The sequence below is a fragment of the Pholcus phalangioides genome, unplaced genomic scaffold (assembly GCF_987345545.1).
Source record: "Pholcus phalangioides strain wild (caught in Gottingen) unplaced genomic scaffold, Ppha-v1.0 ptg000009l_1, whole genome shotgun sequence".
NCBI lineage: Eukaryota > Metazoa > Arthropoda > Arachnida > Araneae > Pholcidae > Pholcus > Pholcus phalangioides.
Window position 1 is genome coordinate 35,607,290 of NW_028301602.1, and position 17,898 is coordinate 35,625,187.

At 38.3% G+C, this 17,898-nt stretch overlaps 1 protein-coding gene across 1 annotated transcript in view; it reads left to right on the top strand.

The window, feature by feature from the left end:
• Window positions 1–15,116: 15,116 nt before the first annotated feature.
• LOC149082982 (uncharacterized) overlaps window positions 15,117–17,898 on the top strand; it is a 317,105-nt gene continuing 314,323 nt past the window's right edge. The window contains exon 1 of the mRNA XM_089236028.1: window positions 15,117–15,329. Within this exon, the coding sequence (XP_089092154.1) occupies window positions 15,283–15,329 (47 nt within the window). The 5' untranslated portion in view covers window positions 15,117–15,282. The remainder of the gene's footprint in view (window positions 15,330–17,898) is intronic.

Sequence of the window (17,898 nt, forward strand, 5' to 3'; positions counted from 1 at the left end):
ACATTCGACCAGAACTTAATGAAAGGTTACGGAAGAGAAAATGACTTTTCTCTGAATTATCTCCCATTCTCTATCGTTATTCTAGAACATTATTATTCTGTACTCTTGTTGGTAAGGCCATTACCAAAAGCGTCTAACTGCCTATACACGTGTTTGGAGCAGTGCTCCGTTGAACTCCCTTTCAATCTTTGCCACTAAAGATATGATTGAAGTGATCGTTCCTACTGGTTTTTTCTCTCATCCCTTCCCCCCATTCCTCGAATTTCCACGTTGTTCTACAGTAGAAGAGAATCACGAACAGAGAATTATACACCATAAACCAGTGTTTCTCAAAGTATGCGTCGCAACGAACTGGAGATATTGATTTGTGTGCCTATTTAGGCTTTGAAGTGGTTCTTTTGTAAGTGAAAATATCTAATACAAGCTATTCTGGGGAGCCGCAGATGGATCATGAATTGTTCAAGGAAGCCGCGGTTGGCAAATGTTTCAGAACCACCGCCATAAACGTACAACGCGCGAAGACATTATGGTGATCTGTATGCAGTTTGACTGTTTTATAGATTACAAATTCATCTCTTTCACTTGATGGCTTTGTGCAGTGGTTCTCAACTGTTGGTCTCCCTTGCGGCTCCCTTTATCCTCTAAGGAGGATATGGGTGAAAATGCAGTCAAAGGGGGATGCCAAGTGATCAAAGGGTCGCAGAGATCAAGGAGGCCCTGTGGGGGAAAAACAAAAATGTGAAGCATTAAAGTGAAATATGGCATAAAAACGGGTGAATATTATTAGAATCCAGTGGGATGGTTGGAACAACCTCAATCATTGTCGTAACTATGATTCTAGCCACCACCCTCTCCCAAATTCTAAATTCGACAATTTTGTAACGATGTTCTTTGTTCTTAACTACAACTGTCACCACCTAAATTTTGCCGCTCGCTGAATGTTAGTATGATAACGAAATTTGAAACCACAAGATCGTTGGCTGTTCGTCCTGGAAGAGGAAAAAACCCCGTTTCTATAGACGCAGTACAGGAGGTTTCACTTCAGGTGGAAGAAGACAGAGCTTCAAATAATTCTCGTGGTAGTGTCAGGCGTGTAGCACAGGAGTTGGATAGGCCACGTTCAACTGTCCATAAGATCATGTGGAATATCCCCCGATGGTATCCGTACAAACTTTGCAGCAGTCGCTTCCACATGATTATAAGCCCACCCTGGTTCTCACTGCAGTTTCTAGCTCGAGTTGAGAATGGCCTTGGAATATCCTCTGGACAGACGAAGCGCATTTTCACTTGAATGGTGCAGTCAACAGTGCCGTCTTAACGCATGGGCCCACCAGGGCACGGCCCGTGGGCCTCGAGAGAAAAGAGGCCTCACAAAAATGAGAACTAATTGAAATTTTCGAGAATTTTCCTGGAAGGGCCTCAGAAAATCCAATTGGCCCGAGGGCCCATGATGCTCTTAACGCGGCCCTGGCAGTCAATACTCACAATTGCCGAATTTGGGAACCAGAAAATCCTCACGCTATCTTAGAGGTTCTGTTGTATTCACCAAAAGTGACGGTATGGTGTGGATTCACTGCATCATTTATTCTCGTTCCCTACTTCTACGAGGAGTTACGTTCTACAGGACCAGTGACATGTTCGATCACCGGGAAGCGATAGCATTACTGTTACAGAACGAAATTATTCCGGCTCTGCAAGCACATCACTGCCTTGCAGACACAATTTTTATGCAAGACGGAGCTCCTCCACACATTGCAGTGTGTGTTAAGAAAATGTTCTTAAAACACATTTAACAGAAGAACGTGTCATCAGCCGGCACTTCCCTAATCTATGGCCTCCTCGATCCCTGGACCTTAATCCATGCGATTTTTGGCTTTGGGAGCATTTGAAACGTGTGGTAAGTCGTGACAATCCAAGAACTTTACCTGACCTTAAAGGCAGCATTTCACGCCCCGTACTGAACATTCCCTGCACACATTTCGGTCAGTTGTGGAACATCATGCCATCTTGCGATTTCACATGGTATCTGAAAATGATGGCCATCATGTTAAAGATGTTTTGTTACAGTAACAATTGTAACAGTGTTTAACAATTGTTAAAATTGTAAACGTTTGCCTAAATGTGTCATTTCTTAATAAAACGCCCTCTGGTGGCGACATGTGCAACTACCCCCCCCCCCCGCCCCGAAAACAAATTCCCATCACTTCATGAAGACCTCCACGAAATTTCACAATTTTCTGATGACTGGTTTCGCCTGTAGGCTACTTTAAAATAGGGTATTTTAATTATGGACGCCATGTATGTCAAGAATTCAATTCCATCAGAATGTTTCGGGGTTAAACACCAAATTGACAACATTCGGATTCAAAAATAATAATTCTGTTTTATTATCAATCCCAAAACCGAGTGCTGCGACACATGGCCGGTTCTTCAGACTTAGACGTCACGTCAGACTTTGGTCGGGACGGGTAATTCCAAAATAGATTCTGAAGTATGGTATGGCATTTGGCTATTTAAAAATTTGGCACACCTTTCAATATTACAGGCATCATTCAAGAATTTAACGAGATGAAAAGTGAATGTGTTGAATAAATTTTGGGCCTTGTTTCATTTCATTCGCAAGAAAAGGACACTGAGTAGCCGCAACACTCTAAGGCAGTGTTTCTCAAAATGTGCGTCGCGGCTCTTAAGGGCGTCACCAACCTTTATTAGAGGCGTCGTGTCGAGCTGGAGGTATTGATTTGCGTGCCATTTTTATGCTTTGAAGTGGTTCTTTCAAAGGTGAAAATATCTACTGAACTATTCTGGGGAGTCACAGATGATCTATGAATAAGGCAAGGGAGACGTGGGGGGGGGGGGGGGGAGGGAAAGTTTGAGAACCACTGCTCTAGGGTGCGGCGAAATATTTTGGAAGTAAAATTACTTTAAATGGAATAAAAGGAGCGCTAGGGTGCACTCCCATCCAGTACTTGTAGCCAGTTGTTGAAGTGCAAGATTGAGCCGAGATGCCTTTCGCAAAAGCTATTGAAAATTCTAATCTCAATCCCAAGTTTCGCAAATGTGAAAAGTGATGGAATTTTTACCCCCCATGACTTTGTACACCCTTACAACTTTGAGGAGAGCCAAGGGACGGGGGTTTTTTTTTTTTTTTTGCTAGCTCATTTTTTATTAATTTTACAATGAATTTATATTGCAATATATATATATATATATATATATAGAAAAATGTACATTGTGAAAATTTAATTTCGAAATTTTTGTCGAAACTCACCAATACCAATGCCATAGGCGGCTGTAATATGCAGTGTAGTGAAAAAACATTGCTAAAGTATAATTTTTTATATGAAAACAGAAAACAAAATTATGTGAACTGGAAAGAGAAAGCAAAATATATTAACAATGAAAATTTCAAAAAGAAATGTAATCAATGAAAATTCAATGAAACTTTCTTTTTTGAAATTTTCATTATTCATATATTTTGCTTTCTCTTTCCAGTTCACATAATTTTGTTTTCTGTTTAAGAAATGTTCTGTTCAGTCATATAAAAAATGATACTTTAACAATGTATATATACACTTTTCGAAACGGCCGCTCCGCAAACGTTACAACGGCATTCCTGTTGAAATTTATCGGGAGAAAAAGAATATGATCTGTGACCTGGGGAAGAAGAAGAAACCGTATTCATGTTTGCGTCACAGCGAATGAAAGGCGCGGACGCCAGACCTGTGAAGTTATTTCAGCGTGCAACCGCGCGCGCGTTCTAACAGTTGTAACGTACGGGATAATGGAGCACTTTAGTAATACTGAAAAAGCAAACATGCATTTCAGTATGGAAGTACCTAGCGTATTTACATTTGCATGCATGGCGTTCTTTTTCTCCCGATAAATTTTAACAGGAACGCCGTTTTAACGTTTGGTGAGCGGCAGTTTGTGTTTCATGCTAGACCATGCATTCTTTGATGATAATTGTTTGTATTGGTGTGTACTACCACCTCTCTCTCTTAAAGTTTTCCATCTTTTCTGAATTGCCCTGTATGTTAATCTTTCAACAACAAAGAAAAAAAGAAAAGAAAAAATACATCGTTTTATTATATTATTCAATGAGAAATCGTGATGGAAATCAAGGATTTATAAAGTACAATTTCGACATTTCAAAAGAACCTATTTTCAACATGAAAATATTATAATTTGATTATTCATGAATTATTACGCAAGAACTATCCACCCTTGAATTCAGAAGAAAAAAAAAATGCTCTGATAAAGCACCTGGATACCAGAGCAGCCGAAATAGGTTGATTATATCCACTTTGAAAAATGTATTCGAATTTATTCATTAATTTTATTCACTCTGTTTCGAGATAAGGAGTGTGAAAGCAATCAAGCTTTGAAAATATCTGATAATTACTCCACGTATCTTGTCACACATTCATTAACTTTACATAAAAATGCCATTAAATAATTGCGAGGGGAAGAAATTGGGATAATATCTTCGAATGGATATTTTTGATGGTGAGGAATGTGTGTTATAAGGATTCCGTCTTTTTGAGTTTGTTACGGACGAATGTGAGATCAATCCTAACGATAGACCAGCCCTGTTTCTGTGGGAAAATAATTACCTCAATTTCCGGTAAATAAGTCACTGGTATGTAAGTCGCATCCAGCGAAATGACCGGAGAAAAAGCACACACGCCCACTTATCGCACTTACCGTAGCAGCACACACGCCGCAGCTTTGTATAAGTCGCACGTTCAATCAATTCAGTCGCACGCAATTTGCATTCACGAAATAATTATATTTACAATTTTGTAAAATTCACAATTTTGTACGTTCAACTTACCTTATATTCGGTACAAATATTCAAACATAACACTTCACTCACAATTTGGAATATAGATGGCAGCAAACATTTGCACGCAACACTAGATACGCACTCAGATTGTTAGGTACACACTCACGCTTCCGGCATAACTCAATTGATAGTAAATTGCCCATGCCGATAGACCAGAATTGTGCTCGGTTTAGAAGGAAAACCCCTCACCCTATAATTTCTTTAAGAATTATACGCTAGAATTTAACACAGTTTTGTTTAACAGTCCCGAAATAATATTTCTTATGCTATCGGTGTGGGTTCCAGTTCTCCACGTATAACGACCCGTATAACTGTCAAGACACATTTCAATTATTATGTAATAAAAACGTTCCTAGAAATTAAATATGGAGTCCCTCAAAATTATACCAGAAGAAAAACTTATTGGATAGACCGCTGCTTTATTGCGAGGAATAACGGTACATTAAATACAGTCAAAGTCGGTTATAAAGATATCGAAGATTCCACAAATTTTTGCCTTTATAACCGAAGACCTTTTTTGACGAAAAGTAAAATCCCATACGACGTATTGTGATGAAATTGTAATTTCATTATGATTAAGATTGATCACATTTGATCGATAGAATACGGGAAATTGAGATCACAAATACAGGTCATCGTCAATTCACGCCATAAATATTGCAAATCATCGGTTAAATTGATAAATACTATATTGCTTGTTACAGCACTTGGCAAGAAATACCTCAGCAAATCTGTTGTAAATTAAAATATATTTCCTAAAAAAAATACGTGGGATGAGCATATCATGCAGTATTTCCAGTCATTATTATCATAATTAATTTATAAATTATGTAAATTACCTTTATAGTAAATATCGTAATATAGTAAATATTGTAAAAAAGTAAGATTCTCGTTAAAAAACAGCACATTTTTTCAATTGAAAAAAAATCGTCGGGAAAAGCAAAATTAATCTGGAAAATGTCCCACACATACGGGTCATGTCAATGAGCAAGTCGAACCGTCAATAATAACAAATCTAAATAAATGACGGATGATGTGTCGTTATATCTGAGGTCGTGGCGTTTCATTTGACGGTATATAAAACGGTTATAAAACCATAAATCACTATAATAAAACCAAGGTTCATTAACATTATTCTCAGGGGAATAAACTAAGCCCGGACCACCAAGTATTGACGTTAAATCCAAGGTGGCATTATTTCTTAGTTTGACTGTACTAATTTCCGAGGCCGTCTTAAGAGCATAACGATCCCCCCTCCCCATCCCGGTAAATTCTAGAAAATTTCAACCAAATGTTTCCTGGACGGATCATGCTCATCTCTTGGGAATACGTAATCATACGTTATTGAAAAAAAAAATCTAATTTTGCTGGGCCCGTCTTCTGATGCCTCCGAGCATGGCCCCCACAAGGGGTGGGCTGACAAGGCTCCGGCCCTGGGGCTCGGGAGGATTTTAATCATTTTTTTGTTTTTTCACGCTATAAATTCATCATAAAAGAGGCCCCGTGAAAGTGTGGTCGGGGGGCCCGTAAAATATCCCAGCCTAGGGGCCCTGCTTCAGGATGTGGGGGACCATGCCCAGGTGGGGGCCCATGCGTTAGCGGACGGAACTTCTAAATTCTTCATTCCCTTTGAAACAAAATTTAAGATATTCACACACGGAAAGAAAAAAAAAATTGTATACAAATTATTCCAAAAACATTCTGAGCCACATAAAATAAATAGAAAAGAATTTTCGGCACAAATTACGCCGTCGGTAGCCGATCACAGTGTGATTTTTCCTCGCTGTCGGTAAAATTCCATTATTTTTAGTCACCGTTCAGACCGATCCGTATCGTTTTTTCTACGATCCACAATAACACCATGGATTCATCGTTTACACAAGCCGAAGCAGAAATGAGGCGATAAGATTCGTAATAAACAAACATAGATCTAAGGAAAAATTGAGGGTCCATCAAAACAGACCATTTGTTTGCTTGACGGGGGCAAGTGGAGGGGGTCGATTATCAGCGAATAAATATGTGGATAGTATCCTAAGAGATAGTGCCGTTCCGAAAACATTTATTACCCCACCCCCCACCCTCCATGAACCTCAATATAACGGACAGAAAACAAGAACTTTTATCTGCTTCTCGAAATTTCTACGTTTCTCTACACGCGCCATGAATTTAGATTAATTTCTTCTGTGATTCGATTTAGTGTTTTTCTAATATAGATTAAATCATCAATTATTCGAGCTAACTGGACCGAACTCGGATAATCTTGGCATTATTAGATTCCAAGTTAATTGTAATTGTTAATAACGTAAATGTTGGAAATTTCAATAAGTAGGCATATTGAACTGAAATTACCGTAATTTTCTGTCCCGTTTTTGAGGGAAAAATTGTCGATTTTGCTACTCTCATGTGTGTTCTTCAATCGCTGGTCCGTAGGAATTTCTTACCGGACCGCGAAACATTTCGTGTAAATTCCTAACAAATTCCTACATAACCACAGAAAAAATTGCTACCGCAGGGAATCCCCCATCGAGGGGTTAGCGCACCAATCCCTCGACGAGTATAAAAAACAAGCCTGCCGTTCGGAATCGGCAATAAATTGTAGGTCCCGGTCTAATTAGCCCTCGTGTGCAGAAAATGATCGTGGTGCGACAAAAATGATCAAATGATCATGATTAAGAAGCTGCACCGTGAGAAGAATACTTTTGAAATTTCTATTAACATATGGAAAGAAAACAACGAAATTGTTCAGCCATGTTAGTAATAAAAAAACCATTCCGTCTTAACAAGCTCAGAGTGTTTTTAGGAGCGTACAGTGCTTTCGACTTCTTACTTCTGTAAAAACTGCTTTTCCTGGATAACATCGAATACAATCCGTAAAAACGGAATTAAATTCAATGTTGAAGAAACAAAAATTTAATGAAAAATTCGGAATTATAGAAAAACAAGTTCAGTGATAGGGGTCCCTCAGTGTGGCTTAGGGCATTGTGTCTGTGCCCGTTTGCCTACCCGTCGAGACGCCGCGGATGATAATTATTTGAGCTCGAATTATATGCACTAAAAAAGGGCTAAATATGCTCTGAAATATGCAAATATTTCAGTGCATATAACATATGCACATATGCACAAAACATAAGCAAAAATATGCATTAAAATCTCCAAACATGCACTAACAATCATGAAAAAGTTGAAAATTCCAAAATCTGCGCCAAAAACAAAGCAGATATGTTTTAAAAATGCATTACTTTCTATTTATTTGTGGATATCCATTTATAAAACAATATCCTCACACATGCATCTACATATGCAAATAACTTCTATGTATTTTTTTAATTAAGCATTTTTAATTTCTAGTGAGCCGTAGCTGCTCATTAACAAAATAAGAATTAGAATTTTGATGCTATTGCCTAACCTACCTAAAAGCCTAGCTATTTCTAGAAAAACCGAACACTTTTGACACTATCTCTCGAAATGGCGTTACAATAAAACAATTTGGAAATTATTACGAACATCTTTTCTATCCACTAGATCGGAGTCACAGAAAAAAAAACCGAGGTTATATGAAAATATTACGAACAATATTCATTTGAAAAATTATAAAAAAGTGTGATCGTGCTTTAATAATAAACCTTAAAAAATTTTCACTCATCCTAAAAATTCTTTGATTTTATGCATTTATATGCATTGATGCCAAAAAAGCTAAAATATGCAAATGCATATGTGCATATGCATTTGCATATAATCCGGGCTCTAATACTTATATTTGAATACAGTGGATCCCGCTTATAACATTCCCTCTTAGAAAGTTTTGCAAATTTGTCCGACTCATTTTTGTGGTCCCAATTCTACTAATACTCATCGAAATTTTTGTTTAGAACGTTTTCCCACTTACAAAGATTTTTCATGACGATTTTTTTAAAAATTTTATAAGCGGGATCCACTGTTTTATTCTGAAAAAGGATCCGTAACCAGGGCCGTAACAAGGCTGGGGCAACTGGGACACTGCTCTAGTGAGCAGCCTCGGCCCCAGGCAGGCCCGTCATTTAGGGGTGCAGGGGGAGACGGTGGCCCCCCCCTGGCTTTTGGAAATACACTAAAAATAGTATATATATATACAAAAATATATATATACATACATTGAGTACCTGTGCTTTGCCCCCCCCCCCCACCCCTGCAAAAAGTTGAAATGACAGCCCTGGCCCCAGGCCCCACAAACCTTTACATTTGTTTTGCCTAATAATAAGCCTTTCAAGAGGTGTCAAAAGGAAAAGTCTGCAACGGGCCTTCCCCGAGAAAGCACACTACGGGCCAGTCTTTTACATTCATTACATTCATTTCGTTGGTGCAAGGGGCCTGTGGCCTTCATTTTATCGGTTCAAGGGGTCCGTGGCCTTAGTTTCATTGGTGCAAAGGATCCGAGGACCTTCATTTTACAGGCACAAGGGATCCGTGGCTTCATCGATGCAAAGGCGTCCGTGGAACGTAAAGGTTTAAGAACCTCCTGCTTCATTCTTATAATGAGATGATAATTTCAATTATGCGGTGGCAATCGTGCATTTTCAGTTGAAGATTCTGCACGAGATTTCATATGAAACTGTTCGACGGACCTCAATATGGCAATGATTTCTTACAATAATTGTTCTAGTTTTGTGTGCATTTATTTTCCCCATATCCCAAGACGTTCTAAACGACAGCCCCGATATCCCTCAGCCGGCACACCATAAGTTAAGACCAGTTACTGAATTAAGCCATCAATTCCAAGACTGTGACTAAAATGAGCTTTTAAAAAACCATGTAAAACCTCCCATTTCTCATGCACGTGTGGTGCGACTAAAATTTGTTTTTTCTTTTTCAGAAAAGACCCCCGATAAGAGAAGTAAATAGCTCAAGACCGGTTTTATTTTTATTTTTTCTCTCTCTAAAAACTACACTCAAAGTTAAGCTTGTTTGAAAAAAAAAGCGGCTGAAGATAGCACGCGCAGGTTGAATCCGGAGTGATCCAGAACAGACCGGTGAAAGTCCGCATTCACAATGTCGGGGATAGGATACGGGGGAAAATAAATGTAATATAACAGGTAGAATAGATGTATACACAGAAGGAACTGTCTCTGACCCTTGGGCACCCCTGTTGAAGTTTATCCGCCCCTGAGGAGACTGTCAACGTTATTAGGTTGGGAGGGCACAAGTTTCACCATATACATATTTACAATGCATAATCTCTCGGACACGAAGAAAGCCCGCTGGATACCACTCTATAAATTAGCGTTTTTCAACCTTTTTTTAAATTCCACGGCACACTTGAACTTACAGTTCAACTTCCACGGCACGGCTTAAATTGAGATTTTAAAAATGAAAATTTTAATTATCAGCAATTGCTATCAATCACAGTGTTATTATAGTAAATCGTTATTGATTAATTACAATCAATAATTAATTACTGTTGATTATTAAACAATTATTATTAATGATTAATCATTAGAGATAATAGATTAATATACATAATAATTTATTATTATGAGAAATTATCAATCACAAAACAGTTTCTTACAATTTATAATAAAAAAATAGAAATTTCAGAAGCAAAACTTAATTTGGTTTCTGACAGTCTTTTTTGGACAGAGACATTTTCTTACAGCTTCTCCAAAGATTCTTCCTGTTTCTTTTTAGCATTGCTCATTTTCATTACAGAAAACCCGGTTTCACGCAAATGTGCCGTGAAGAGAATAGAATTATATTGTTTTTCTTTTTTCTATAACTTGATCATTTTTGTCTCACTGCGGTCATTTTCTGTGTACGCGAGGGCTAAGTAGGTTTCTTCACCACAAACACCAACTCTGGCCATATCGAAATTTACTGCCATTAATCAGATGTGTTGGAAATTGAAGGCGTTGTCTATCGGTGGTCGCCTCCAGCTCGTTAGGGAAAATATCTTATCTATTACCCTCCCTCGGTTTCGAACCCGGGACAGAAACCTTCACCAGCATCTTACCACCACGCCTCTCAGCGTTCGACATTTTGCATTCTCTTATACCTACCGAGGGGTTGGTGCGCTAACCCTTCGGTGTAGGACTCCCTGCAGTAGCAATCTTTTTCTGTGTGGTCGTGTTACACTAATACAAGTACAAAACCAAAACAGGAAAAATGCCCAACGAGTTGTGGTATCTCCTAGTCAGCAGTCAGGTCAGCTACTAGTAGTAGTAGTAGATCTCCTAGTCAGGAAAGTTTCTGAGAAGGACGAATTGGGAATCGATTTCACGATACCAAAGGATCGATCGACCAAAGGATGTTTAGAGAGAATATTATATATAAAGGTACAATATATAGAAAAATTATCCAAATAACGTGTAGAATTCCGATACGCCATTTTATGTAATGCATCATAAAATTTATGACTTATTTGCTTATTTTTCTTCTTTAGATGTTCTTTGCCCCCTTTTTGGCTTCTTTCGTTGCTCAATATGTATCTTGTCTAGGCACATCCTTCAGTTAGAGAACTTATATCCAATTCATGCTCACTTCCACTTTTTATTGCAGTAGTATTCTATTTTCAGTTTCTTTATCCTAGAAATTCACCCTGACATAACCCTCTTTCACAGGAACGAATATACACCACGCGATAAAATATATGCAGTAAATTTTTAATTATTGAAAAAAATTCTAATTAATATAATCTTTGAAAATTGGTTTGATGTAGGTGTACTGTACTTTGATTTACACAAATATTCGGCCGAATACCTAAGCATTATTCGGCCAAACCGAATATTAGTCAAAAGGGCCGATTAGGCCGCATGCCGAATAGTAGCCGAATATTCGTCCCATTTCTATTGAATATTCTGCCGCTGTGAAAAAATGTCAGAGACTTCTGTTTCGAAGTCTCTCCTTAAATGATAATAATGTTAATAAAATAACTCATGGAAAATATCTGCATAAAAAGGAGGTTAAAGCTTGTCTTTAATCAAAAGAGACTTTGCACCTTGATCTTGTCCCTTTTTGAGATGACGCGTTTTTGTTTTCGTGTTTATGGAGAACGAACATCTTTATCTTATATTGGACACACGTCAAAGCTTGTATCGGATTTTTCGGACGTTTCTCTCTTGTTGCTAGTCTATCAAATATTTTATTGACGAATTTACATTGTTTGAGGAATCGACTCTGGGGGAGGGCACTTTTAAAGTGGGAGGCTGGTCAACCTTTTCCAAGCCGTATTAAAATCAACATTATTTTCAATGTACGTGCCACCATACACATTTTAACACGCAGACCATACGTCCCGTTTTTACGGGAAACGGGCATTCTTTCCGTTTTTGAAAAATATTGTTCGGCCGTGCTCTTATTTTCGTAAAAATGTTCAATTTGTCACTCTTGAGTTCTAAATTGTTTTTTTTTTCCTAAGTCATAAATTCGATTACCGCAATGCAGAGAGTGTATGTAGGCTAGGTATATCGGTATTAACGAACTCTGTATCGAACTCTTATCTAGGTACATAGAAAAGTTTATCTTACCTACACCATGTTGGGCATAGGCACCGGAACATGAGCACTTAGGGTGCTTAGTCCCCACCCCCAAGAATTCACGGATAGATATACTATGTAATTGTTGTATAAAATGCATGTCCCCAGTGCGGACTAACCTGAATCTTGTACACATTGGACGCTCTGCAACTCTGCCCAAAGATGAAAAACTCAATAAAATCGCATTGAACAGTAAGTAATCACATAATTCTAATTTTAAGAGTGCCTACCACATAAATATAGCTTTGGCAGCCAACAAGACCATCATTTATAAGAAAAGAATTGTTTAAGGGTTGGGAAGTATTTTTTTATTGCGTGAAAAATTGAATAAATTTATTCAACTTTTGAAAAGCGTGCCACACAGTCCTGATAACATTGTGCCAATTGTGGCACTCGAGCCGCGGGTTGGCTACCTCTATTTCAAAACATACTACTTAGTCAATCAATATCAGATGATATATTTTATGGCAACTTTTCCTTTGAAATGGGATTGGAATTCGATACTTTATATCAGGGCACCGTTGCTACACGAGGAACTCAAAAAAGTGTCGGGAAAAACCGGATATAGGAGTCATAGCCTTATTGCTTGAGTATAAATCTCTCCTTGAAATATCTCGCTACACTTGCTGACCAAAGCTGGTTGAAAGCGTCCAAGTTTACTCTGAATGATAGTCAGAGCCGCCTTTATGGGTGTGCGACAGGTGAGGTCGGACCAGGCCGCGCGTTTTGGGGGGGGGGGGGCAAACTTACGGTAGTAATAATTTCTTTTATAAATTCTGAATTTTCATCAAATCTGGAAATCTGCATTTTTTCATCTAGAAAGGAATAATTCTGGAATAATTTTATTTCTTTGATAAATTCTGAAATTTTACCACATCGGGAATAGTTTTTAAAATAAATTCTGAACTCATAGCAATTTTGAAATTTCTTTCATTTTTTCAGAATTTTCATCGTTTCTGGAATTCTGGGTTTTACAATAACTTCCGAAATTTTGAACTTTTATAATTTCTGGAATACTGTATTTTCTAAATTTGTGGAATTCTGAATTTTCATCAATTCTGGAAGTATTTCTTTAATTTATTCTAAATTTTCATCAGTTTCTCGAAATATTTCTTTATTTTATTCTGAATCTTCACTAATTCTGAAATTATTTCTTTATTTTATTCTGAATCTTCACTAATTCTGAAATTATTTCTTTCATATATTCTGAATTTTCATGATTTTCATTTTTTGAATTTTGCTATTCTCCCTCTCTCACAGAAGAAAAACATCGGGGCTCCGTTATCATTTTCGCACCGGGTTCCGCATCTCGTAAGGGCAGCCCTGATATTATATACAGTCGCACCGCTTATAACGAAGTCGACAAAAACAGCCAAACTATTCGTCATAAGTGAACTTTGTTACATCCGTATTGCCTTGGGAAAAGGATGCGTTAAACGAAATGAAACATTTTACATGCACGAAACGCATTTCTCAGTAATCTGAACATTCTTAAATTGAATAGATTTAAATAAGATATTTTTTTAATGAAAATGAAAAATTCAATTAAAATCTCACGTAATTAAATACGTCAACACAAACATGTGCCAATAATTACTTTTTCTTTCCTTGACGTTTTTGTAGACTGAACGCTTTGGATTTAAATCATTTTTGCCAAATGTAAGCATGCAAAATATTATGTCTATTCATCATGGACACCAGAAAAATTTTTTCGTCTCAATTTTTTCGAACAATTCAAACAAAATAATATAAAATCCCGAATTTTGTTTTGTGTGTTACTTCACTTTTTCTTCCATTTTTGACTTTCAACCAAGTGTATAGCTATGATTTTTTTGAAGAAATGAGCAGCATTTCACACTTGAACATTCTCACAGTTAATTTACACAAGATGAAACCACCACAACCACCATCCGAATCTAGCTTGAGATTGGCAGATGTGCACTGGAGGTGGTTTGCAGGTTAGATTCTCTTGGGAATAAATAACCTCAATCTTTCTTCTTAATGAGTTTTTATGCAACCAAAATAAGATTTAGCAAAATAGGATTTTACAGTACCCAAAATAGCCTTACTAGAATGTCTTCCAAGGAAAGAGCGGAGGCATTATTAGCAGTTACAGAAAGGTAAATTTACAGATTTAGGTAAGATTACAAAATTTGTTACGATTCCACATTTGAAGATCGGTCGAAAATTTCGTTATAGGCGTATTTTGCTGAAATCGGTGTTCGTCAATCCGAATACAGTGGAACCTGTATATTTATTTTTCTCCGAATTTTTATCAGCGGCGTGTGATTTTCGGTACGATACGGCAGTTTCTTGCAAGGAGAAGAAAAGAGGGCGGCTGGCATGAACACACACACAACACGGGTTTCACCTCGTGAACCAAGAACGAACCTAATCTATCATTTCCCTTCCCTCAACCGAGGACTCAAGTGATAACAACCCACAAAAAAAAAAGAAGGCAAAGAAGAGGGATGGATGGACATGACACATAAGGCCTCAAGTTGAATACCAGCTTGTATTATTATATTTTTCCAGAGAGAGAGGAACATTGTTATTGTGAGCGCGGGGAGAGAGAGAGAATTCCTAGACGCCCAAATCCCGTTACAATAGAAAATTCCACTAAAACCTCGTAAAAAAAGAAGAAATATCATTTTGTTTGTTTAGTATTGTGCCCAACAGAGGGCGACACATTCGAAGAGCGGACCGTGACGTCAACACAGAGGGCTGAAATGCTCCCACAAACGAGAATCTTGTTTTTAACCACTCTCTCAGACACGTGAGCATATGATTTTTACATGGATGTTGTTGTAGTAGCGCGTAATTCGTGAGCGATTTGATTTTTTGTTTATTGATTATTGTTGTTGTTGTCGTATATGGTGGTCGTAAACATTCTTTTGGATACTTATTAGAGACTTTGTCATATCTAGGATGTGTGGAGGTACAGTTATACCACCTGTCGTCAAGGAAAAACGACGGTAAGATATATATATATTTTTTTTTTCATCATCTCGTCTCTGTGAGCGATAACCTAACCCAATTCCACGAACTAAATAAATTAAAAAAAAACCATTTTGGTATTCGCAATGAGCTCGCCGAGTATGCAAATGAATCGAACGCGCTTCGAGTAATATTTCGAACATTTACCTAGAAGTTGATGTGAACTGAGAGGAAAATATTTTGTGATCAAAATGATCTAGATATTTTTTGCATATAATTTTAGTGTGATTTGAAGAAATTTTATTACGAACGTTGTCTATCCGAGTTTCAGGGCCGTGTCATAATCAGCATAATGGCCCTCCCGGGCCAAGCGATTTTTTTTGAGGCCTTACCTGGTGAATTCTAGAAAAAGGCCTTACCTGGTAAATTCTAGAAAATTTCAATCGAATGTCTTTTAGGGACCCCCTCTTTTCTTGAGGCCCCTGGGCCGTACCCAGGTGGGCCAATGCGTTAAGACGGCACTGCCTAGTACAATGACTTATAATTTTGCTAGAAGTATAATTATTTAGATTTTGTCGTTTCTTCTTACAGTCCCCTCGTCAAGACCCCCTATGCTTTGATCTTCCGCGGACCCCCTGTATAATAAATGTATTGTTTAAAATGATGTGAATTCTTCTGTCCTTCCCGGGCTGGACAACAACTGTCAACTTAATTAAGAGCCTTATATATCTGAGTTTGTGATAATTTATAACTTCTGGTAGTTATAATTATTTAGATCGCCACCGTCATGGACAGCATGCACTTGAGGCTGTGATTTTTGGTGGGTGGGGGGCCCATCTGTAGCGAATTAGTTAAAAATGATGAGAATCGTCTCGGTCTGGAGCCACTGTGTAGGGTCCATTCCCAACATGGAGAGGTCTTGGGCGAAGCAGAAATAGGGGGGGGGGGGTCCTTTGCGACAAAGGTCGAAGATGATTGGTTGGTCAGTGCAGGCAATAACTAGGATTTTTGTGAGAAGCTGAAAACATGATTTTGCCGTCCCATTTTCTGAGATACTGGATTTTATAACGGTTTTTGCGTCCTATCTGAAGTTTGCCGCTCTTTAAATTTTTCTGCCTTCGATCCCCGAGTCAGTGAATATATGTTGTTTGGATTTCGGGGCCTCCAAAATTATGGGGACCCTGGCCAAATGTCCCACTTGCTCGTGCAGAGATCAGGCCCTGTCTGTCCCTATCCTTGTTGGGGCCATGTCCGGCGTTGCTTGGCTCAATAGTAAATCCAAAACGTTCAAACAAGATCAATAATGTACTAAAACAATTTCTGGATGTGACACTCGTAAAACGATTCGACTGTCGTGGCTCCTTCTAGAGGACCAGTTAACATTCATAGGCACGAGCCCATACACACTCCCTCCCCTTGCATACGCCTCTGCCTCAAAGAGCAATACATATAAGTGTCCTCAAACAAAAAAAAAATCATATTTGCTTTGCCCCTACTCGTAAGGGAACAGGCTCTGGCAGGGTCGTAACTAGGATTTTTGGGAGGAGTGGGGGACAAATGATTTTGACCCCCCCCCCCACACTGAAAAATTCGATGATTTTGTAACATCTTGTTTCCTAAATCTGGCGACCGGGCCGTTGCCCTCCTTCCCCCCCCCCACCTCTAGTGTCAGCTCAGGGCACTGCACTGTACTCTTGATTAAGCTCCTACATCAATCTCTTCTAAATTTGTGTTATCGCTACCCACTTGCCCTCGAACCGCTCCCCATGAAGCAGTTCGAGGCCCCGAGACATTTTCCCGGCTGCCCTGAGCAGCCAAGTCCCGATTTTGCAGAAGCTGACGCAGTAATGGCAAACTCCCCAAAGCAGAATATGCCGAAGTCTGCGACGTCAATCGGGAAGAATTTTAAGAAAAATGTAGAAAACACTATTATGGGAACTGCAGAACATTTCCAGTCAGTCGAGGGCTCATTGCAGAACAATGCAAAACATTCTGCTTTGGGGGGCAAACTGTGCGATGCTAAAGTTGCTGCAGAAAGGAAAACCAATGTGCTGCAGCACATCAACACCGAAAAACATATATGAGGTCTTCAATGACTAGTAGACGAGAAAAAAAAATTGTTTTTCTTTTTTTCCCTGTTTTTACATTAAAAATTTCTGTGTGTGTGTGTGCTTGGTACATTAACTGTAAAAAAAAAGGTGCAAGCAAGCTATGTTATTGATTCTCTGATACTTGTAGTGGTTGGTAAAACATAAGTCATTTCTGTTCATTCAATAAGTAATGGTTCAAAATAGTCTACACTGCATCAACACTTCTCTTTATCTTATTATTTTGCTAAATCTTTTGTTATTCAAGATAGGAATGAAAAATGTTTTGGGACATATTTCTCGTTTTATAGAACATTTAGTTTTTTAAGGGCATAAATGCATTTTTTTAGAAGTGTTTCGGGCATAAAAATCCTAGCCCATCCCTACTAATGATTATCAGTAACAATAACTTTTGTGACACTAGGGTTTTCTGGGGGCGGGGGACACAGGTGAGAATAATGAAGGGGGGGGGGCCCAAGGAGAGGTCCCAAGAAATAATAATTCAATCGTAGTATGTAGT